The following is a 23,595-nucleotide window of genomic DNA, read 5'->3' on the forward strand; positions in this document are numbered from 1 at the left end:
AGAAATGAGGTGTTTTCCTGGGACCAAAGCTCCTGAAAAAGGACCCCAAGGGGGCCCAAAGTGAGATTTGGTTCGGGGGGCCCACTTCACCTTGCGGGCAAAACATTTAAAAAAAAGTTACTTTTGTGTAATTCTACACATTTGCCATGGGGCATAGAGAAAACTGTTTTGAAGCAAGTTTCATGCAATTGTACACATTTTGCCATGACTTATGCCATGTTGATATCTGAGTGGGAGTGACTAACAAAATCAAGGCTTCAAATATGCCTGTAACCGGCAGCATGCCGACCTGTTCCCTGTCCTGTCTCTTAAACAATGACAATACAGGGTTCTTATACCCCTACCCATAGTGCATTTGACCAATAAAAACAAGGCGTTCCACACACTGATCAATTAACATTCAAAAGACATGAATAACAATCTAAACGTCCTTCAGATCATAAACATACTTGAATATATACCAGCACATATCTCAATAACTGTCCTAAACCATAGTTAATGAATAACTAGACTTTGGGGATATGAGCACTAACGCACCCCACCTGCCCGTCAATTCTCTGAACAGGAAATGAACAGAACCGTCTTCAATAAACAAGGAAATACAAGGTAATCATACACATTTCTGACGATCTACCTTCACATTTTAAATTAGCAAACAATATCACATTGTACTTTTGATCACTTAATGTATGACCAGAAACAGCCTATATTCAAACCGGGAGATGCAGCACAACAAGAGTTTTCCTGCAGAACTAACGGCCGGCGCTCCCAACTCACTCTAAACACACCGTTTCTCACCTTTTACAGGTGACCAGCAACAATCAAGAGGACATCTCTAACCCACATTATTATCAATAAATAAATGTGCTTCTCATCAACCGTAAATCACCGTCAGTGTGTGGTTATTCATAATTTCTTTAATTCAAGTGATGGGGGACATGGGACGATCATCACAGTGACATGACAAGAGAAAAACTGCTGATGCACAACCACATGTAGAAATTGCACCTTGTGTATTTTACTATTCTAACTCTCAACAGTAAGTTGAGACTCAGACAAAAAAAAGTATTGGCAATTGGCAACATAGTACAATGGTCAGTGAACTTTAATTCTAATTTAAAAAAATTATGAAATCCATGGATAAAAATAAAATAAAAAAAGACAAATATTTATATAGGGTACTAATAGTGATGGGCAGGAAAAAGAATGCTACGGTTACATATACGGATATTATTTTTGACCACATATCGTATCTTTTTGACAGTTATCGCAATAGTATTTTATTTGGTTTAGTTATTTTTGCACACTTTTATTTCCATGATTGATCACGTTTTCTCATGGCTAACCCTCTGCAGCCGACATATGGTGAGCAATATGTTCAGAACATTGAATTGCAACACAAATTACAGTATCGACTCGCAATACATATAGAACCGTGAGAATTGCAATACATATTGTATCTGTACCAAAGTATCGCGATAATATCATATCGTGAGGTCACTGGCAATTCCCAGCCGTAGGTACTCACATAGACCAGTTCATGTGTAGTCTACACAACATACAGTATTCCCTGTGATCCTGGAGTGTCATGGGGCTGGCTGCCAACAGGAAGAGAAACACACAGGAAGAGGACGCTACATAGCTCTCTCTTCCTCACCGCAGCTTCCTGACATTTGTATGCTAGGCCCATTGTGTGTTCCATCAGCACACTTCCTGATCCTGCAGCTGGCCTTCCCGGCACAGAGGGATGATGTAGGGATGGAGAGGGCTACATAGGAATGGAGAGAGAGAAACGGAGAAAGGTAAAACACTTACTCTGTGAAGGGTCACTGTGTGCTGTTCCCATATTACAGTTTCCTCCATCGCTGCGCTCTAAGACAGGGAGAGAGGGAGAGAAATGTCACTATCATCATTAGGGTAATGAGGGTACGTGGTTAACACTATGATAATGAGCATTCCGAACCAGGGTAAAAGTCCACAGGGGGTAATGTATGCAGCGCCAGGGTAGGAAAAAGATACTCAAAAGGAAAGGATTTTCTTCTAAAGGCTGACAGAGAGATTGAACTTTTGGTAGACCTCGGAGTGTCTCTGGGTGGCTGGATACTCAGTCACGGTTTTAAAAGCCTATCATGTGCTCACTCCGTTTGCAGAGCACTTGTGATGGTCTGGGTTTCATGCTGAGAGGAGGCTGCCTGGAGGGCAATGCTCTTTACTGGGTACCCAGCGGACTGACAGAGAGAGGAGAAAGCCTGAGGACCATTATACCCCAAACACTGACTGACTGCACCACAGACCACTGGGATGTCACCACTGCAGTGTTACAAAAACGCAGACATGCACACACAACAGCAGCTTCGCAACCGTTGGTTCCCACATGTCCGTGTTACTGCATCACTGGGGGTGAGACAGACCCTGGAATTGCTTGCACTTTTGTGAGTACCAATGTGAAGTGTAATCTGCAAACATTATAGACGTGTGTTGCACAGAGTAGACAGCCCGCACAGATTCAATCTGGTTCACAATGCAAGTGAATGTTTGTTTGCTATAAAAAGATGGACAATCTTCAGTTTGTTTTGAGGTTCATTCTAGGTGAGCAAGGTCTACCTGGACCTCAGTGCTGCCTGCCAGTGTGGATTAAGCTAACAGTAACACTACAAAATAAACACCATTGACCAGACAGACAGTGGTGGTGGATTCATCACACAAACAGGCAGCTCACTCCCTCTCTGGGTCTAACACTGTCCTCTGTCCTGTCCTCCCCACAGTACTGCTCCACCCGTGACTGCCCTTTGGCCTGCAGCTTTAAATCACAGCTCTGCACCCACAAATCCACTTTTAGAAGACTGATGCACAACAAGCCCTTCTGGTATCCAGGCATTTAGCTGTAATGATACGGCTGCTCTAATGCAGAGGAGCTGCGCTGGAGAAGAAAAAGAAAAACAAGCAAACACCTAACAACATTATGACCAACCTCCTCTTCATCATCACAGTAATCATCATCAGGACTATTACAGTCTGCTCTAGACAGTTCCATGTTTAGTCTGGCTAATGCTGAGTGGACCTGGTGAAGACAGCACAAATATGAGTCCCAGGTATTTGGTGCCGGGCCCAGAAATGGAGATGTTGGTTTGGGAGAGCTGAGAAGCAGGGTGGAGACAGCCATGGAGTTCACAATAAGTGACACAGCATAGCCTTCTTTCATACTAACATGTCTGGAATGGCCAGACTGGGAATATTTTATTAATATTATATGACTAAGAAGTTACAGGATTAACATGACCAGCAACATTTATTTTTACTCAGAAATCCTGTTTGACTCAGTTTGAGTGTTGTCAGGGTGTGGGTAGGAGGAGGGCTAGTGTTGTCAGAGTGTGAGTACAAGGGCTAGTGTTGTCAGGGTGTGGGTAGGAGAAGGGCTAGTGTTGTCAGGGTGTGGGTAGGAGAAGGGCTAGTGTTGTCGGGGTGTGAGTACAAGGGCTAGTGTTGTCGGGGTGTGAGTACAAGGGCTAGTGTTGTCGGGGTGTGGGTAGGAGAAGGGCTAGTGTTGTCAGGGTGTGGGTACAAGGGCTAGTGTTTTCAGGGTGTGGGTAGGAGAAGGGCTAATGTTTTCAGGGTGTGGGTAGGAGAAAGGCTAGTGTTTTCAGGGTGTGGGTAGGAGAAAGGCTAGTGATTTCAGGGTGTGGGTAGGAGAAGGGCTAGTGATTTCAGGGTGTGGGTAGGAGGAGGGCTAGTGTTGTCAGGGTGTGTGTACAAGGGCTAGTGATTTCAGGGTGTGGGTAGGAGAAGGGCTAATGTCAGGGTGTGGGTATGGAGAAGGGCTAGTGTTTTCAGGGTGTAGGTAGGAGAAGGGCTAGTGTTTTCAGGGTGTGGGTACAAGGGCTAGCGTTTTCAGGGTGTGGGTACAAGGGCTAGCGTTTTCAGGGTGTGGGTACAAGGGCTAGTGTTGTCAGGGTGTGGGTACAAGGGCTAGTGTTTTCAGGGTGTGGGTACAAGGGCTAGTGTTGTCAGGGTGTGGGTAGGAGGAGGGCTAGTGTTGTCAGGGTGTGGGTAGGAGGAGGGCTAGTGTTGTCAGGGTGTGGGTAGGAGGAGGGCTAGTGTTGTCAGGGTGTGGGTAGGAGAAAGGCTAGTGTTGTCAGGGTGTGGGTAGGAGAAAGGCTAGTGATTTCAGGGTGTGGGTAGGAGAAGGGCTAGTGATTTCAGGGTGTGGGTAGGAGGAGGGCTAGTGTTGTCAGCGTGTGGGTAGGAGAAGGGCTAGTGATTTCAGGGTGTGGGTAGGAGAAGGGCTAATGTTGTCAGGGTGTGGGTATGGAGAAGGGCTAGTGTTTTCAGGGTGTGGGTACAAGGGCTAGTGTTTTCAGGGTGTAGGTGGGAGAAGGGCTAGTGTTTTCAGGGTGTAGGTAGGAGAAGGGCTAGTGTTTTCAGGGTGTGGGTAGGAGAAGGGCTAGTGTTGTCAGGGTGTGGGTACAAGGGCTAGTGTTTTCAGGGTGTGGGTAGGAGAAGGGCTAGTGTTTTCAGGGTGTGGGTAGGAGAAGGGCTAGTGTTTTCAGGGTGTAGGTAGGAGAAGGGCTAGTGTTGTCAGGGTGTGGGTAGGAGAAGGCTAGTGTTGTCAGTGTGTAGGTAGGAGAAGGGCTAGTGTTGTCAGGGTGTATGTATTGATAATACGATAGTTTTGCCCGGGTGTGGGTATGTACAGTACGGTAGTTTTGCCCGGGTGTGGGTATGTACAGTACGGTAGTTTTGCCCGGGTGTGGGTATGTACAGTACGGTAGTTTTGCCCGGGTGTGGGTATGTACAGTACGGTAGTTTTGCCCAGGTGTGGGTATGTACAGTACGGTAGTTTTGCCCGGGTGTGGGTATGTACAGTACGGTAGTTTTGCCCGGGTGTGGGTATGTACAGTACGGTAGTTTTGCCCGGGTGTGGGTATGTACAGTACGGTAGTTTTGCCCGGGTGTGGGTATGTACAGTACGGTAGTTTTGCCCGGGTGTGGGTATGTACAGTACGGTAGTTTTGCCCGGGTGTGGGTATGTACAGTATGGTAGTTTTGCCAGGGTGTGGGTATGTCAGTACGGTAGTTTTGCCAGGGTGTGGGTATGTACAGTACGGTAGTTTTGCCAGGGTGTGGGTATATAAGTGTTCTCTTGAACTCCCCATATCTCTGTAATGAACACAGTTAACCCCTTGACCCTAATTTTCATGGCAGCTCAATGTGGATGTTATTCATGTCCATAATTAGCGCAGGCAGGCAGGGTTTGTGCTGCACCTCCCTCCCACTGTCTGCCCCTGAGACTCCCACATTCGGACCACCATTATCTGGGGGGGGGGGGGGGGGGGGGGGCTGACCCATTTAGCCAAAGCCGCCCCCCCTACCCCACATTCCTGTCAAGTGTTTGTAAGGCTGAAGGTCATTCATTTTGCCAACAGTACACTGCAAAGCAGACAGTGGGGCCCCATGCTTTGAGAAAAATGTCCATGCCGTTTGTGGACCATGTGACAAGGGGGCCTCGTTTTAGGATGAACACGACACGACAATTTCCGGCGCCGACAGAGATGGCCGCCTCGCTTCGCGTTCCTAGGAAACTATGCTTCACAAGCATTTCGGTACACTCGCATTAACATCTGCTAACCATGCGTATGTGACAAATAAAATGTGATTCGATTTTATTTGAAGCTATAAGTGGACAGGAAGGGAGCAAGGAAGTAACTGACATGCATACTCTGTATGGCCAGTAAGTGGATACACAGGATACATTCAATTTAAAATGTGATCTGGCCACAGCTTTAAGAGATTTGTCTCTATCCCATACACAAGCAAACTACTCCCAGCAGTATCAACGCACAGCATTAACAATATATGCCTGATCTCTCCCTAAATACGGGAGCCTGAGACAATGAAGAAGGCTTATAATTCACTGCACTTACCCTAGCCATTCCCCCTCACACACCCCCTTCCAGCTGTGGGCCCAGATGTTAGTAGACAGTGCAGACACACACACACACACACGCGCTGAAGAATCTCCTCCAACGTCCATTGTTTTCCTCCCTCTTCCACTCACGTGGTTTTTCCTTTCACTGCTGTGGTGACTCAGAGGGTGGCCTTAGTAGTGGGACGTGTCTGACTGGGAAGGGCGTTATCGTATCGGTATTGTGTGACTGGCAGTACCGGTCATGAGGGCGCAGGGCATAACGGTTATCGGTAGGCCTCTGTCAGAGAAGGGTGGTTAGTGAGTCAGGAGGAGAGGACTGTTGACCCCAGTGCGGCTAAACTCTGCTCTCGTCTTCTCCTCGGATGGGATTATCTTTTTAAATGATTCACCATAATCTTTAGCACCGATTAAACAGCTTGTTGTGAAGTGTGAGTAGAGTGTAGAACAGGGTCTGGTACAGAGAGAACACTGCAGAAATCAGGTCCTAATCTGAGGACATTACGCATGGCTGTTCCAGCCATAAAAAGACATGTGCTATTGCTGCTGTGTTCTACTGCTGGGAACAATCCTGAAGAGGCCATCTGCAGGGACACTATTTAAAAAGGCCAGTGGAACTTGTTGCTATGATACGCATTGGTACTACACATTGAATACCGAGAACAATACCATCGAACATTAGCATTCCTGTTGAAAATAAATGCAGATGGCCAAATTCCTGACTGGGATCTTTTCTGCCCTCCTAGACAGCCATAAACAGTAGGAGAACACTGGGAGTGAATATTGTTTCAGCCAGGACAGCACAGCCTTGCATTCACCCATTTGACTCATGTAGCAAATGCTAACAATACTATCTGATGGAAACTGTTACAGGAATATTAAGCCTTGTAGCATAGGGCCAAAGCAAATGACTAGCTAAACAACGTCTGATGTTCCAGAACAAATATGACAGGAACAAATACCCCCAAAACGGTGATTCTCTCATCTCAAAAACACATTAGAGTTACATAAAACAATGAGTGTCTTGATACTACGAGGGGGGTGTTTGGTATATTTATACCATGATTCACATTTAGTCAGACTTGAGCCATGGCCAGAGGGGCCCTGTTGAGAAACAAAGAGTAGGCAGGTGTGGACAGCCCAGTGTACAGCCTGAGCCTTGATCTGTGGTTAAAGGGGATCTTTGTGTTACTGAGCCCTCCCAGAGACAGCAGCCTCAGCCCTTCTTCGGCCTGCTTCAAAGACTACACACAACGCAGTGCAGGCCATACTACTGACAGCCCAGAAATAACCTGTAGCAGAGAGCTTTCAGCAGTAGGACTGGGACTCTTTCATGCTATGTGTTGTAGTGTTTTGGTATATAACAAGCTCCCTCGTCCTGATTCTCTGTCTAGCGATGGTGCTCTGTGTGTGTGTGTGATTAGCAATTGAGAGTGTTAGATGTGGATGAGAAGGTTAGCTACCTCACTCATTAAATGATGACTGTGCTCTTGTGCTCTCTCCTCATTACTCCCCCATGCTGGAAGGAAGACAAGCTGCTATAAATAACTCCTGTTATCCATGATGATTACAGTTGTGCTTTTCACTCAGAGAATCTGGAATCGTGCAGGATAATCAGTAGGACAAAAAGGCGTGAGGAAGCATGGGACAGGTCACCTCCATAGAAATAGAATTACAGAACACTGACTTGAACGGGGAGGCCCGTTTTAGTCATTTTATGGTCACTTCCTCCTTCCACTGTAAATACAACGAAGAAGTGGGGAACTAACAGTTCGAGCTGGTAGCTAGCTAGCTCTCACTTTTCATGAACACTATTCATTTGTATTCTTTCATTTCAAAAAGGACAATAGGCAATAATAATGACTCAGACAATACTGAGGTATAATAGTTCCAGATTTAGCTAGACAGCTCATTTCTCATTCAGAGGCCCATGCAAGCATACGAGGGAAATTCACAAACAGTAGCCTAACAACTATTTTCAGTGTCAGGTGTCTAACTAGAGCAAGAGAAACCAAACGTGATGAGACCAAGCGATGAGGTTAAGTCAAGTGGTCTGTTATGACTGATCTCATGAGCAAACGCAGGGAGAGAGGAGAAAGTTTCTGATCTCTGCGTTCCTTGATTACGTGTCGCAGTCCACTATTAGTCATCATCCCTTTATGGAATCAAAAACATGGGAGTGTCACTGCCAACATAGTGCCCTTGTACTGTCAACAGCTGCTTTGGTGTTTGGTCAGGTTTTTGTAGCATTATTTGTTATAGCTAGTAGTCTTCATGCTCTCCTTCAACTGTCCCCATAGGAGAACCCTTTGAAGAATCATTTTGGGTTCCAGCTAGAACCCTTTCAAAAGGGTTCTACCTGGAACCAAAAAGGGCTCCTGCGGGGACAGCTGGAAAACCCTTTTGGAACCTTTTTTAAGAGTGTATACTTCATATAGGAAGGATAAATCTAAACACAAACATGGTTGACTTTAATGTTAAGGTTGCTGTGAAGTAAAATCCTTATGGAGCATTAGGTCAGTGTGTCTGTCTGGTCGTGATTGTATGGAACAGGAAGCTACCAATAGCAGGATTAACCCACAGGAAGTTGAGTTCCCTTCCTGTTTTCAAGGAATAATTTCAGCTTGGAGAGAAAATACCCTGGATGAAAAAAAAAAAAAAAAAGAGCTCCTTGGAAACATAACTAATCATATTCAAAACACAAGACCAGGTAAAACAATTCGGCCAATCCCACAGATTTCTCAAATTACAAAATATCGTGTTACATGAGGCAAAATGGTGTATAAACATTACATATGGTAATTATTCAAAGGCCATAAAGTCAGTGTGATACAATACTTACTCAAACATAGAACATGCACATTTAGGAAAGAGTGGACCAGGTTTCTAGTTCTGATCAAGAAAATAAGAGTTCCTGAGTCTGTCTTGTCTGTCTGCCAGAGGGGAGGCCTATAGCTCAATGGGTGTCATCTTTAGATGAAGACCAGACACACAACAACACTCCTGGAATAAAAGCCAGTTCTAGAGTCAACATGGGCTTGGAACATGTGATATGGATGTACACACATTAACACATAGACAGAGACACAGCTGCAGACCCTAGCTATTCCCTATGCAGCAGCATCTGCACTGCATCACCATATAAGCCAGTAGTGGTGTTCTTCACCATAAGCCTACCACACAGAGTTCTAGCCAGCACCTGCCTTAACCGCTTATGGAGGCTGAAGGTACAATTAGACGATCAAGTCATAATCTTATTTTAGGGCATTAAATCAGCCATACATATTTTGCTGCCCAAATAAAGACTAACTACAGTGTGGATGTGTTTGGTTATAATTTACTAAAGAACCACAGAAGTAATGGATGGGTAGACTATCTATGAATAGAGGTATTTAGACTGGGGAAACAAAACAACGTTGCATAACACATCAAGTCTGCCCAGCAACCAGGCTGTCAGACATGACTGGTTGGCTCTCAAAAACAATACAATCAAAATGAATGCAATCTAACCAGAACATCAATGCAAATATTATACTGGTAGGCTAATGATTGATATTGAAAACATAATTGTGGTGCATTGAAATGTAATTCTGCATTGCAACGGTTTGGTATTCAACGACAGAGGACGAGCTCACTTCCCTTCCACGGCACAATTGTACTTCCCTGAAGGGAAATCCTCTAGGTCACAATCAAAACACACACACCCCTGCACTAGTGCTCCAGATTTTCTGATTTCCAAATAGAAACGTGTAGGCCTAGTCTGCCACCTAAATCTGCTGTAGACCATGGGTACATTATTTCTACGATATATTATACATACAGTACCAGTCAAAAGTTTGGACACACCTACTCATTCAAGGGTTTTTCTTTATTTTTCCTATTTTCTACATTGTAGAATAATAGTGAAGACATCAAAACTATGAAATAACACATATGAAATCATGTAGTAACCAGAAAAGTGTGAAATCAAAATGTATTTTAGATTTGAGATTCTTCAAAGTAGCCACCCTTTGCCTTGAAGACAGCTTTAGAGGTTAAAAAGTGAATTTGTTGAATTTCTTTCCTTCTTAATGCATTTGAGCCAGTCAGTTGTGTTGTGACAAGGTGTGGTATACAGACAATAGCCCTATTTGATAAAAGACCAAGTCCATATTATGGCAAGAACAGCTCAAATAAGCAAAGAGAAGCGACAGTCCATCATTACTTTAAGACATGAAGATCAGTCAATAAGGAACATTTCAAGAACTTTGTGGAGTCGCAAAAACCATCAAGCGCCATGATGAAACTGGCTCTCATGAGGACCGCCACAGGAAAGGAAGACCATGTTACCTCTGCTGCAGAAGATAATACCAGCCTCAGAAATTGCAGTCCGAATAAATGCTTCAGAGTTCAAGTAACAGACACATCTCAACATCAACTGTTCAGAGATGACTGTGTGAATCAGACCTTCCTGGTCAAATTGCTGCAAAGAAATCACTACTAACTACTAAAGGACACCAATAAGAAGATACTTGCTTGGGCCAAGAAACAGGAACAATGGACATTAGACTGGTGGAAATCTGTCCTTTGGTCTGGAGTCCAAATTTGAGATTTTGTTTCTTTGTGAGAAGCAGAGTAGGTAAACAGATCTCCGCATGTGTGGTTCCCACCGTGAAGCATGGAGGAGGTGGTGTGATGGGGTAAGGGTGCTTTTTTGGTGACACTGTCAGTGATTTATTTAGAATTCAAGGCCCACTTAACCAGCATTGCTACCACAGCATGTTGCAGCGATACGTAATCCCATCTGGTTTGCGCTTAGTGTGACTATAATGTTGCTTTTCAACAGGACAATGACCCAACACACCTTCAGGCTGTGTGAGGGCTATTTGACAAAGAAGGAGAGTGATGGAGTGCTGCATCAGATCACCCGACCTTAACCCAATCGCATAGTCACTTTACCCCTACCTACATGTATAAATTACCTCAACTAACCTCTACCCCCACACACGGACTCGATACCCCCTGTATATAGCCTCGTTATTGTTATTTTATAGTGTTACTCTTTATAATTTCTTACTTTAGTTTATTTGGTAAATATTTTCTTAACTGTTAGCATTTCACGGTAAGGTCTACACTTGTTGTATTCGGTGCATGTGACAAATAAAGCTTGATTTGATTTGAGATGGTTTGGGATTAGTTGGACCGCAGAGTGAAGGAAAAGCAGCCAACAAGTGCTCAGCATGTGGGAACTCCTTAAAGACTGTTGGAAAAGCATTCCAGGTGAAGCTGTTTGAGAGAATGCCAAGAGTGTGCAAAGCTGTCATCAAGGCAAAGCGTGGCTACTTTGAAGAATCTAAAATATATTTTGATTTGTTTAACACTTTTTTGTTTACTACATGATTCCATATGTGTTATTTCATAGTTTTGATGTGTTCACTATTATTCTACCATGTAGAAAATAGTAAAAATAAAGAAAAACCCTGTAATGAGTAATTGTGTACAAACTTTTGACTGGTACTGTATATATATTTCCTTCTTATACTAAGGCCAAATGATCACACTAGATGTTGCTTTACCTTGAAAATCTTTGTCAACTCCCTGGGCACTGCTCTACACAGGTGCTGTTATAAACACTCTCTCTGTCACACAGACACAAACACCCACCCCAATACACACTAAAAACAACGCCTTAATCCATTTTATATACACTAATCCTTTAACGGTGGGAATGATTCAGAGGAGCAGTGTACTGTGCTCCTAGTACACCAGCGCAGCTAACAGTTTTCAGGGCTCTCTTTTTGATGTGAGTGGGTCAAACCATGTGGGAAGAAAACACCTGGAAGAGCTGTGTGTGGAACAGTGGACATCAAAACCCACAGACGTCCACAAAACAGGACCAGTGACCCCCACTGTATTACTGGACATTTTCATACTGACAGCTGTCTTACAAGGCAATGCCACTGACTGGACTTACTGCTGGAAGGCTGCAGCTCATTGCTCAACACAGCAACGTATTTATCCTACAAGAACTGAATAGAAGGACTACAGTGGATAACACAAGCTGGAGAATTACAGGAGGAAGGCCAAAGTACAGAGAAAAAACATGGAAAAATGAGTAGCTAAGAGCAACGGAGTTGGTTTCTATATTGGGCACCCTGAAGACCCAAAATAGAGATGTGACTAAAGGCGTCCGCATGCTTCCCAGACAAAACAGTTAAGAAGAGTTTGTGCTGCTCAAAAGAATAAAGGGATCACTAAAAAAACACATCCTAGATCTGAATGAATGAACTATTCTTATTAAATACTTTTTTCTTTACATAGTTGAATGTGCTGACAACAAAATCACACAAAAATGATCAATGGAAATCAAATTTATCAACCCATGGAGGTCTGGATTTGGAGTCACACTCAAAATTAAAGTGGAAAACCACACTACAGGCTGATCCAACTTTGATGTAATGTCCTTAAAACAAGTCAAAATGAGGCTCAGTAGTGTGTGTGGCCTCCACGTGCCTGTATGACCTCCCTACAACGCCTGGGCATGGTCCTGATGAGGTGGCGGATGGTCTCCTGAGGGATCTCCTCCCAGACCTGGACTAAAGCATCTGCCAACTCCTGGACAGTCTGTGGTGCAACGTGGCGTTGGTGGATGGAGCGAGACATGATGTCCAAGATGTGCTCAATTGGATTCAGGTCTGGGGAACTCCAGCCACATGAGGTCTAGCATTGTCTTGCATTAGGAGGAACCCAGGGCCAACCGCACCAGCATATGGTCTCACAAGGGGTCTGAGGATCTCATCTCGGTACCCAATGGCAGTCAGGCTACTTCTGGCGAGCCCATGGAGGGTTGTGCGGCCCCCCCAAAGAAATGCCACCCCACACCATGACTGACCCACCGCCAAACCGGTCATGCTGGAGGATGTTGCAGGCAGCAGAACGTTCTCCACGGCGTCTCCAGACTGTCACATGTGCTCAGTGTGAACCTGCTTTCATCTGAAGAGCACAGGGCACCAGTGGCAAATTTGCCAATCTTGTTGATCTCTGGCAAATGCCAAACATCCTGCACGGTGTTGGGCTGTAAGCACAACCCCCACCTGTGGACGTCGGGCCCTCATACCACCCTCATGGAGTCTGTTTCTGACCGTTTGAGCAGACACATGCACATTTGTGGCCTGCTGGAGGTCATTTTGCAGGGCTCTGGCAGTGCTCCTCCTTGCACAAAGGCGGAGGTAGCGGTCCTGCTGCTGGGTTGTTGCCCTCCTACGGCCTCCTCCACGTCTCCTGATGTACTGGCCTGTCTCCTGGTAGCGCCTCCATGCTCTGGACACTACGCTGACAGACACAGCAAACCTTCTTGCCACAGCTCGCATTGATGTGCCATCCTGGATGAGCTGCACTACCTGAGCCACTTGTGTGGGTTGCAGACTCCGTCTCATGCTACCACTAGAGTGAAAGCACCGCCAGCATTCAAAAGTGACCAAAACATCAGCCAGGAAGCATAGGAACTGAGAAGTGGTCTGTGGTCACCACCTGCAGAACCACTCCTTTATTCGGTGTGTCTTGCTAATTGCCTATAATTTCCACCTGTTGTCTATTCCATTTGCACAACAGCATGTGACATTTATTGTCAATCAGTGTTGCTTCCTAAGTGGACAGTTTAATTTAACAGAAGTGTGATTGACTTGGAGTTACATTGTGTTGTTTAAGTGTTCCCTTTATTTTTTTGAGCAGTGTATAATGACGACGTGACGTTTGTTTGTTTTGGACTTTGGTAAGGGATTTTTCGGTTCTTCGGGCACACAAAAAAAGTTTTTTTGAGGCATGCCGAAGTCGGTAGCCGAAGTCCACACCCCTCCGTCAGCGATTGGTGAACAGTAGGGATTCTTCAGTAAAGTCTTTGTTGAGAGACGACTCGTTTTTATGCACATTTTCTCATTTAGAAATACCGCACCAAACATCATAGTTAGATAAACTGTGCGACTAAACTCGAGTCATCTTCAATTAATTCTGAATATTTTAAGGAAGTGTATACTGGCTACGGTGTCTGAAAATGGACAACAAGTACTATTGACACTTTTTTTCAAGCGAATGTCTTTTAAGGGAGTATGTGAGCACACTCATTCGGTTCGCCTAGCCGACTTAGGCTAGCCGCCAACCAACCAAACTGATGCATGCTTACGCTTTTAGCCACATAGACTTATATAAAGGATTTACATAGCTGGTGAGGTATAGAGAGAACAAATATGTGGTAGCTCAGGAGGAGGAGGGGTGCCTGGTGCCTTGGGTTGTGTGCAGCCCTCTGGCTGGCTGGCGTTCTGTAATGGGCTGTACATCACTGCTCCACTCAGGAGATGTGACAGATTCCACAAATAACAGGCTGCTATCAGCCAACCACACACAGGCTCCAGAGCAGAGAGAGCTGTACCGAGGGGATGACATGACACCACAGGCTTTCCTATGACATAACCCTCCCTAAGCTCCTCCTCATAATATTTGGGATGTGTGTACTGCGTAAGGTAAAACCCCCATCATTTCATAAGCCTGATGAATACTGGGAGAGACAAGAGAACACTTCCCTTTACATTGGTTTGGATCATCTATGCTCTGATGTACTCAACAGCAAGGTAGCCCAAATTATTACTACTTTTATCTTGCTAGTCAAATTAAAATGGTAGTGCCAACTCAACCGCTCAGACAATATTAGCCTGCTGCACTAAAAGGAAATGTAAAAAAAAAAACTGTAGTAGAAAAAAAGAAAAGAATGCTTAATCCGGTTAGGAGTTTTTTTCCACAATCAGTCTATTAATAGCCTGTGTGCCTGCTCTGTAGAAGGAGAGAAAGAGGGAGAGAGGCCCTGCAGACCCATCACACTGGCTTTAGAATTTTAGAGTATAGTGAAGGCAAGCGTCAGCCAATCAGACGTGGGCAACACCCACAGCATGTACCAGCAGCCAGCTTTTCCTCGTGATGTTACCGTGGGTACGTGTAACCATGGCAACCTTATCTGTCCTCTAGCTGGATCCCAGAGGAAGGAGGGCCCAGAATGCAGCTGCATCCTCTGCCCTGTGACACACACACACAGAGAATCACATGGTCTGGCTGAGAGGAATGCACACATTACCAACCCCACTTTCACGCAGTGCTCTGGAGTCACACCGTTTCTCAAATTAACATGTACGTACAACACTATATGCAAACACACGCGCAAGGTAAACACAGAAAATATGCCTTTCAAGTTTGGCAGTGAGGACAGTAGCTGAACGCACCTCTACCCAGTAATGAAAGAAGTCCCAGCAGACCGAGTCCCACTAAGGTGTGATGAGAGGGGACAGCCAGCAGGCTGATGATACATTGCTGCCTCGCTGCTGAATGTGCTGACACACTAAAACATGCTGGAGTCAATTAATTTCAACCAGCACTGACTCACTCAGCTCATACCCTGAGAATTCACCCTGTCACACTCATCATCAAGCTCTCATTGGGGATTTCTGCTTTGCAAACATGACGGACACACTAATATCTGACGGTAGTCAGAATAAAATACAAAACCTATAATCCATGGCATCCAGGATTAAAAAGTAAATCTCTACCATGTTCCTCTCTCTCTCAAAGGTCCATGCTGTCTCTCACAAAGGCAGGATAGATAAGCTGGAAAAGACTAGTCGGAACAGACACAAACCCCACGTGAATAGCTACTGTATGAGGCTCCATGGTAACCTTCACTTGCTGCTCATAGTGTGATGTCAGACCCAGGAGCATGGCCTGTGGGACACAACACTGTTTGTGGATGGCGCGTGCTGGCTGTGTACTGCTGTCTTTAATGTTAAGGAGGATTTAATAACAGAAGTCTTCCCTCAGGCTCTGTAGGCTCTGAGCCTTCGGTTGTTTACTGATCCTCCTTTACTCTCACATCTGGGCTGGTGAGTGGCAGCTCTGGGTGACCTGCCTGGTCTCCAGCAGCAGGAAATGGGAACGGTTTTCATTCAAATACCAGGCCAGTTGAAGAACTAGAAACATATGATATTTCTGCTCCTACATCAGGCGACTGCAGCACAGAGACAATCCTGCCTGGCTTTAACCCCTGTAACTTCCAGAGGATGACAGTCTGATGACCGCCCTGTCCTCTACCCTCTAACTAGTCATTATAAACTCGGTGGTTTGAGCCCTGAATGTTGATTGTCTGAAAGCCGTGGTATACCACGGGTATGATAAAACATGCATTTGTACTGCTCTAATTACGTTGCTAAGGTCAATATACCAGATTTCTCTACATGAGCTTAAGTCAAATTTTGTGAAACATGATGCTTTGAAAGTTGATACACTTATGAGACATGACATTGAGATGCTGCTAAGATTTCCACTCTTGCGAGAAAGCTCCTTTGTTTACGCCCATTCAGCTCGTTCACACCCTCTTAAACATTAGCCCCACCCATCTCTTTAAGTATTCACATGCTAATGATCACATCAGCATGACATTGTCCTCTAGAAAGTCTTCTCTACTTAAATCTTCTCCCAACTGAGATCCGGTCGATAGCACCAGTTAAATTCAGTGCAGCAAAGTTTTTGAGAGCTGTAGCAACACTTTTGCAGTTGTCCACAGCTATATCTTTCCATAACATCCGCGGTAGCAAAGATATACAGTGCATTTGGAAAGTATTCAGACACCTTGACATTTTCCACATTTTGTTACGTTACAGCCTTATTCTAAAATGGATGACATTTATTTTTTCCCTCATCAATCTACACACAATACCCCATAGTGGCAAAGCTAAAACAGGTTATACATTTTTGCAAGTTTATTACTAACAAAAAAACTGAAATATCACATTTACATAAGTATTCAGACCCTTTACTCAGTACTTTGTCGAAGCACCTTTGGCAGCAATTACAGCCTCAAGTCTTCTTGGGTATGATACTACAAGCTTGGCACAACTGTATTTGGAGAGTTTCTCCCATTCTTCTCTGCGGATCCTCTCAAGCTGTCAGGTTGGATGTGGAGCGTCGCTGCACAGCTATTTTAAGAGATGTTCGATTGGGTTCAAGTCCGGGCTCTGGCGGGCCACTCAAGGACATTCAGAGACTTGTCCCAAAGCCACTCCTGCATAGTCTTGGCTGTGTGCTTAGGGTCGTTGTCCTGTTGGCAGGTGAACCTTCGCCCCAGTCTGAGGTCCTGAGCAGGATTTCATCAAGGGTCTCTGTACTTTGCACTGTTCATATTTCCCTCGATCCTGCCTAGTCTCCCACTCCCTGCCGCTGAAGAACATTCCCACAGCATGATGCTAACACCACCGTGCTTCAGCGTAGGGATGGTTCCAGGTTTCCTCCAGACGTGACGCTTGGCATTCAGGCCAAAGAGTTCAACCTTGGTTTCAATTGTTTCTTATGGTCTGAGAGTCTTTAGGTGCCTTTTGGCTAACTCCAAGCGGGCTGTCATGCGCCTTTTACTGAGGAGTGGCTTCCGTCTGGCCACTACCATGAAGGCCTGATTGGTGGAGTGCTGCAGAGATGGCTGTCCTTTAGTAGGGTTCTCCCAACTCCACAGAGGCACTCTAGAGCTCTGTCAGAGTGACCATTGGGTTCTTGGTAACCTCCACGACCAAGGCCCTTCTCCCCTGATTGCTCAGGTTGGCCAGCCCTAGGAAGAGTCTTGGTGGTTCCAAACTTCTTCCATTTAAGAATGATGGAGTGCCAATGTTTCTTGGGGAGCTTCAATGCTGCAGAAATGTTTTGGTATCCTTTCCCAGATCTGTGCCTCGACATAATCCTGTCTCGGAGCTCTACGGACAATTCCTTTGACCTCATGGCTTGGTTTTTGCTCTGACATGCACTGTCAACTGTGGGACCTTATATTGACAGGTGTGTGCCTTTCCAAATCATGTCCAAATCAATTGAATTTAACACAGGTGGGCTCCAATCAAGTAGTAGGAACATCAAGGATGATCAATGGAAACAGGATGCACCTGAGCACAATTTTTCGAAATATACAAATTTGTTGTTAGTATATTTCTAAAACCTGTTTTCACTTTGTTATTATGAGTTATTGTGTGTAGATTGATGAGGATTTTTTAAATGTAATACATTTTAGAATAAAGCTGTAACAGAATGTGGAAAAGGTCAAGGGGTCTGAATACTTTCAGAATGCACTGTATACTGACCAGGGAAGCTCCCATTCTGTTACAGACAGAAGCCTGTGACATGACAGACCAATCAGGATTCATCTCTCGGCAAGTCCAAACCCTGCATTACCTCAGCCAATCATGTCTAGCCAGGAAAAATCCTGTCTTTCTCCCTATATAGCTTTGTGCTTTCTAATTGGCTAAACTAGGCTCATGATTAAAAATGTTTTGTTAATATTTACAGATTCCATACAAGTTTGTATTTATGGCACAATAAAGTGCACATGTTCAAGAAGGCATTTCAGAAGAAGAAAACATATTTAAAACGGCCCTACTGTGAAGTAGAAACTAGAATCAAACGTTTCCGATCCTGTAACCATTCACAAATGAGGATGATTTCCTCTAAGAGACTTTCACAGCCCTGATGTGCAGCAGTGCTACCCAGTGACCCAGAGAGATACAGTAGGCCTAGCATATCATTCCCAGCTAGCCCACCAGCAAAGTCATCCCCACTCAACCAGAGCCTAACTGTCCTCTCTCTCTGCCATCAGCAGTAGGGATGGAGCATGATGAACTTCACTTGGAACACAAACTTTTCCCCACAAACACCCTCCGCTCTGTTCAGCAGCAATATCAGAGCCTAAGGGGTAAAGCTCCACTGAGCCACTTCCTCAAACACATACTGCACTTCACTTGTAATCACTGTCAAAAAGGTATCTAATGAACTGGTAGGGCTGGACGGTATACAGTATTTTACTATATACACCTGTATTGATGCACAGACCGGTTTGGGTTTTTACTTTAACTTCTATAAATGGTATTTCATCAGAATTGTTCTCACTAAAACAATAAAGCTTTTCTAGAGTCTTTACAGCTTTTACATCTAGTTAAGAAGATGTGCTTGAAGGATTTTTTTGTTCAATTTGATAAATGTGCTCTAGCTTATTAGCTAGCGTTAGCTTGCTAACTGAGCAATGCAGTCACATCAAATTGGAGTGGTAAGTGCAGCACAATGCACACAACACTAACGGCTTTAGCAAGCTAGCTATCTGGCCACTGTAGCTAGTAACATAATTAAATCACAATGGATTAGTTTCCATGAAGCAGCCTGTAGCTGGCCACCAAGAGTAAATGCAGTGTCTTTACTTTACCTGGCTAGCACAACAGCTAGTTAGCTAGTGAATGTTAGCCAGCTAGCTAAACATATCTATGGGCTGTGTGAGATTATGGAGAGTTTAAATGTTTTCTTTGACATCTTGCTAGCTAATTATCTAGCTGTGGCCATCTGGCTAGTATCAACAAGGGCTTTGTAGAACAACAGTAACATTAGCACATCTAGCTAGTTAGCTAACATTGACATGACCATAAAGCAACACACACGGACATGCATTGCCAAACAACGCTTCTGCCACAATCTGGTTTGGAGAATTTGACGACTTGGTTGAAGACTTAAAGGGCATTGCTGTGTGAACACAAAAGAGATTGACTGCCGACACTCTGTTCAGATGTGCTACGTACTGTTGGCAGGCAAACGTTTGACAATCCTGATGTTGTGTCTGACCCATTAGACTGCGCTGAGGTTAGGGACGATAACCAGGCCCATGCAGGCAGCAGGAAATCTGGCATTGCCATCACACAGGAGTCTGTAAATCAGCCCTGGACTCAGCCAATCACTAGCCACACAGCTATCAGCCCTGCCACAGAACACAACTTAACAGAGGTCAGGAATGTGCTGATAAGAAGCCAAGGCCCAGCTCTCTCGCTCTCTCCCTCCTTTTATCGCTTTCCCTAGCTTCTCTCTCACTTTTCCTATTTTTGATAACACTGGAAATACTGAGCTCAGTATGAGAACATGCAGAGCGAGAGATTGTAACACTCAGGGAGATTACTGTATTAGTTTACTTATCACAGGACACTAATAGAAACTTTTGAAAGAACAGGCTTGGGTTGGTCGTGAAAAACTGAGAAAAATACAACAACCATACAGCCATTGTTCCCATCAAACACAATCAGAGGTGCAGTAATTGGCAAGCCACGAACAAATCAGCCATAGGAGGAGGAAAATCTCCTGCTAGAGAATAGGGCATTGGAGAGCCTTTCAGAATGAGCAACATGAGGCAGGGACTAACGAAGGGAGGTTAATTAACGGTGACTGGGGATCGGGGTGTGTTTGCTAGTGTTGTCTTATGGAACTAAACCCAAACACGACCCCTGACAAAACGTTCCTATGTCACCATTCTTAAACTGGGATTTAAAACACACACGGTGGTAAAACAAAGGGTGTATTCAGCAGGGTCCTTGAGGCTGACCATGTTGGCCTCCAGAGAGCGATGGTGCCTGTCCCTACAGTACAGTGGACAACAGAGCAGCTTCCCATCCAAAATAGTTTGTGCATATATTATGACAACATTTTGTGACGTTTGTTTGTTTTGGCCTTCAGCAAGGGTTTCTTCGGCTGTTCGTGCACACAAAAAATCTTTGAGGCAAGTCAAAGTTCGGAAGCCGAAGTCGTCCGAACTTATACATCACAACGTGTATACTGGCTACAGCGTCTTAGGAGGGACAAACAATATCATTGCTGCATTTATCGTTTTCAAGTAAAGGTCTTTTCAAGCGATGGTCGAAGGTATGCGAGCACACTCGTTCAGTTACCCGATTTCGGATAGGAGCCAGCGGAACTGAAGCATGCGGAAGTCTTCATGGGCCAGCCAGCCCACTACCCCAGCAGGGCTGGGCCTCCACCCCACACACACACGGCCCAGCCCCACTAAAACAAGAAGCCAAGTCCACTCAGAGAAATTCCCAAGCTTTCAGAGCCTCTCAGTCACAATGGCCATGTTGTAGGCCTCAGCCTGGCCCACATCTACTGAATTAATGAGTTGGTTACTGTTAGGGGCCGGGCGACCATGTTACTCTCCCACCCTGCATTTCAGAGGAGACGCAATTATCATCTCAGGGAGAAAACATGTATGCATTAATGAGTAGTACATGCATAATAATAATAATAATAAACCTTAATTAATAACACCAACATCTAGCAAGAGCCCTGGTTCATCTCTAGGTTCCTGCCTTTTACTAGCCACTGTGCTTCTACATCGGCATTGGGTGCTCTTTGGGTTTTTAGGCTTGGTATCTGTATAAGTACTGTGACGTCTGCTAATGTAAAAAAGGGCTTTATAAATACATTTGATTGATTGAGGCTGAGTTTATCTAGAGTTTAATCAATCTAGGCATAGACCCAGTATCTGATCATACATGAACTAATTACAACATAGAAGTTACGGGAGGGGGGGACGACAACGACTATACAGCTGAAGTCAGAAGTTTACATACACCCCTCCACAAATGTCTTGTTAACAAACTATAGTTTTGGCAAGTCGGATAGGACATCTAGTTTGCGCATGACACAAGTAATTTTCCCAACAATTGTTAACAGATTATTTCACTGTATCACAAGTTTACATACACTAAGTTGACTGTGCCCTAAACAGCTTGGATAATTTCAGAAAATGATGTCATCGCTTTAGAAGCTTCTGATTGGCTGACATCATTTGAGCCACTTGGATGTGTACCTGTGGATGCATTTCAAGCCCTACCTTCAAACTAAGTGTCTCTTTGCTTGACATCATGGGAAAATCAAAAGAAATCAGCCAAGACGCATTCTGTCTCCTAGAGATGAACGTACTTTGGTGAGAAAAGTGCAAATCAATCCCAGAACAGCAGCAAAGGACCTTGAAGATGCTGGAGGAAACAGGTACAAAAGTATCTATATCCACCTAACCTGAAAGCCACTCATCAAGGAAGAAGCCACTGCTCCAAAACAGCCATAACTACGGTTTGAGACTACGGTTTGCAACTGCACATGGGGACAAAGATCGTACTTTTTGGAGAAATGTCCTCTGGTCTGATGAAACAAAAACAGAACTGTTTGGCCATAATGACCATTGTTATGTTTGGAGGAAAAAGGAGGAGGCTTGCAAGCCGAAGAACATCATCCCCAACCGTGAAGCACGGGGGTGGCAGCATCATGTTGTGAGGGTGCTTTGCTGCAGGAGGGAATGGTGGCATCATGAGGAAAGAAAATGATGTGGATATATTGAAGCAACATCTCAAGACATCAGTCAGGAAGTTAAAGCTTGGTCGCAAATGGGTCTTCCAAATGGACAATGACCCCAAGCATACTACCAAAGTTGTGGGAAAATGGCTTAAGGACAACAAAGTCAAGGTATTGGAGTGGCCATCACAAAGCCCTGACCTCAACCTTGTAGAAAAGTTGTGGACAGAACTGATAAAGCATGTGCGAGCAAAGAGGCCAACAAACCTGACTCAGTTACACCAGTTCTGTCAGGAGGAATGGGGCGAAATTCACCCAACTTATTGTGGGAAGCTTGTGGAAGGCTACCCGAAACGTTTGACCCAAGTTAAACAATTTAAAGGCAATGCTACCAAATACTAATTGAATGCATGTAAACTTCTGATCCACTGGGAATGTGATGAAAGAAATACAAGTTTAAATAAATCTACTATTATTCTGACATTTCATATTCTTAAAATAAAGTGGTGATCCTAACTGACCTAAGATAGAGAATTTTTACTCTGATTAAATATCAGGAATTGCAAAAAACTGAGTTTAAATCTATTTGCCTAAGGTGTAGTAAACTTCTGAGTTCAACTGTATGTTGAATCAAAGGGCTGGGATCCTGAGAGAGAGATGTGATAGAGAACAGACAACACTCAGGTTCCACCTTAAAAGGGCTAAATGAGAGGATGTGACAAGGGTTTCTTATATGGTGTGCACACTATGGCCTCAGTCAAGTACACCATCAAAACTCACCAGGAGTTGTGTGTGCATTGTGAGCAAAGTATAACTATAAGCGCAAGCCACAAAACAAACCTTGTCTGCCATAGCTATTTGTCAAAGACAGACAACAGGGTTGTTTTGTGTGCGTGTGTGTGTGTATGTGTGTGTGTGTGTGTGTGTGTGTGTGTGTGTGTGTGTGTGTGTAAAATCAGTGGCAGGAAGGTCTTGTTTGAATCCTTTTCCTGACTGTACGTATAATCTGTCATTATGGACAATTTAATTTGTAGATGATATAAACAGGACACTGGAGCATAGAAAAAGACAGCAAAGATTACATTCTTTCTCCTGAGGAACTGTAACTGTATTACTGGAAAACGATCATAACCTCAAATAATATTTCTGAGAAATTACAACTCGTATACTTAAAAGGTGAATTCTACAATTTCACAAATGGTGATATAACATTTGAAAGCGGTTTCCAGTGGAGTAAAACTCAGAGGGTAGAGTTGAACAGTAGAAAATAGAAGGCTTAGGTTTTGCTGTGTTAATGAAGCAATTTAACAACATAACCCCAGTTGCTCCCGGGGCTGGAGTAATGATATTTTTTCTGTGTACTGAGACAGAAAGGCTTAAGTCAGACTTTATACACAAAATAACAGTGGATGGGGGAGGATAGGGGGAAGGTGGGAAGAGTAAAGGCGTCAGCTAGTTTCAGCTCGGCTGGCGCCTAGCCGAATTCCAAACAAGTGTGCTCACATACTCCCTTAAAAAGACCT

General features: G+C 44.3%; 1 protein-coding gene across 12 annotated transcripts in view; it reads right to left on the minus strand.

The window, feature by feature from the left end:
- LOC129854315 (tight junction protein ZO-1-like) overlaps nt 1-23,595 on the minus strand; it is a 137,950-nt gene that overhangs the window by 41,929 nt on the left and 72,426 nt on the right. For all 12 annotated transcript variants that reach the window (XM_055921223.1, XM_055921221.1, XM_055921219.1 and 9 more), the window contains one exon: nt 1,816-1,872. In XM_055921223.1, the coding sequence (XP_055777198.1) occupies nt 1,816-1,872 (57 nt within the window). The remainder of the gene's footprint in view (nt 1-1,815; nt 1,873-23,595) is intronic.

The sequence above is a fragment of the Salvelinus fontinalis genome, chromosome 4, assembly GCF_029448725.1.
Source record: "Salvelinus fontinalis isolate EN_2023a chromosome 4, ASM2944872v1, whole genome shotgun sequence".
Lineage (NCBI taxonomy): Eukaryota > Metazoa > Chordata > Actinopteri > Salmoniformes > Salmonidae > Salvelinus > Salvelinus fontinalis.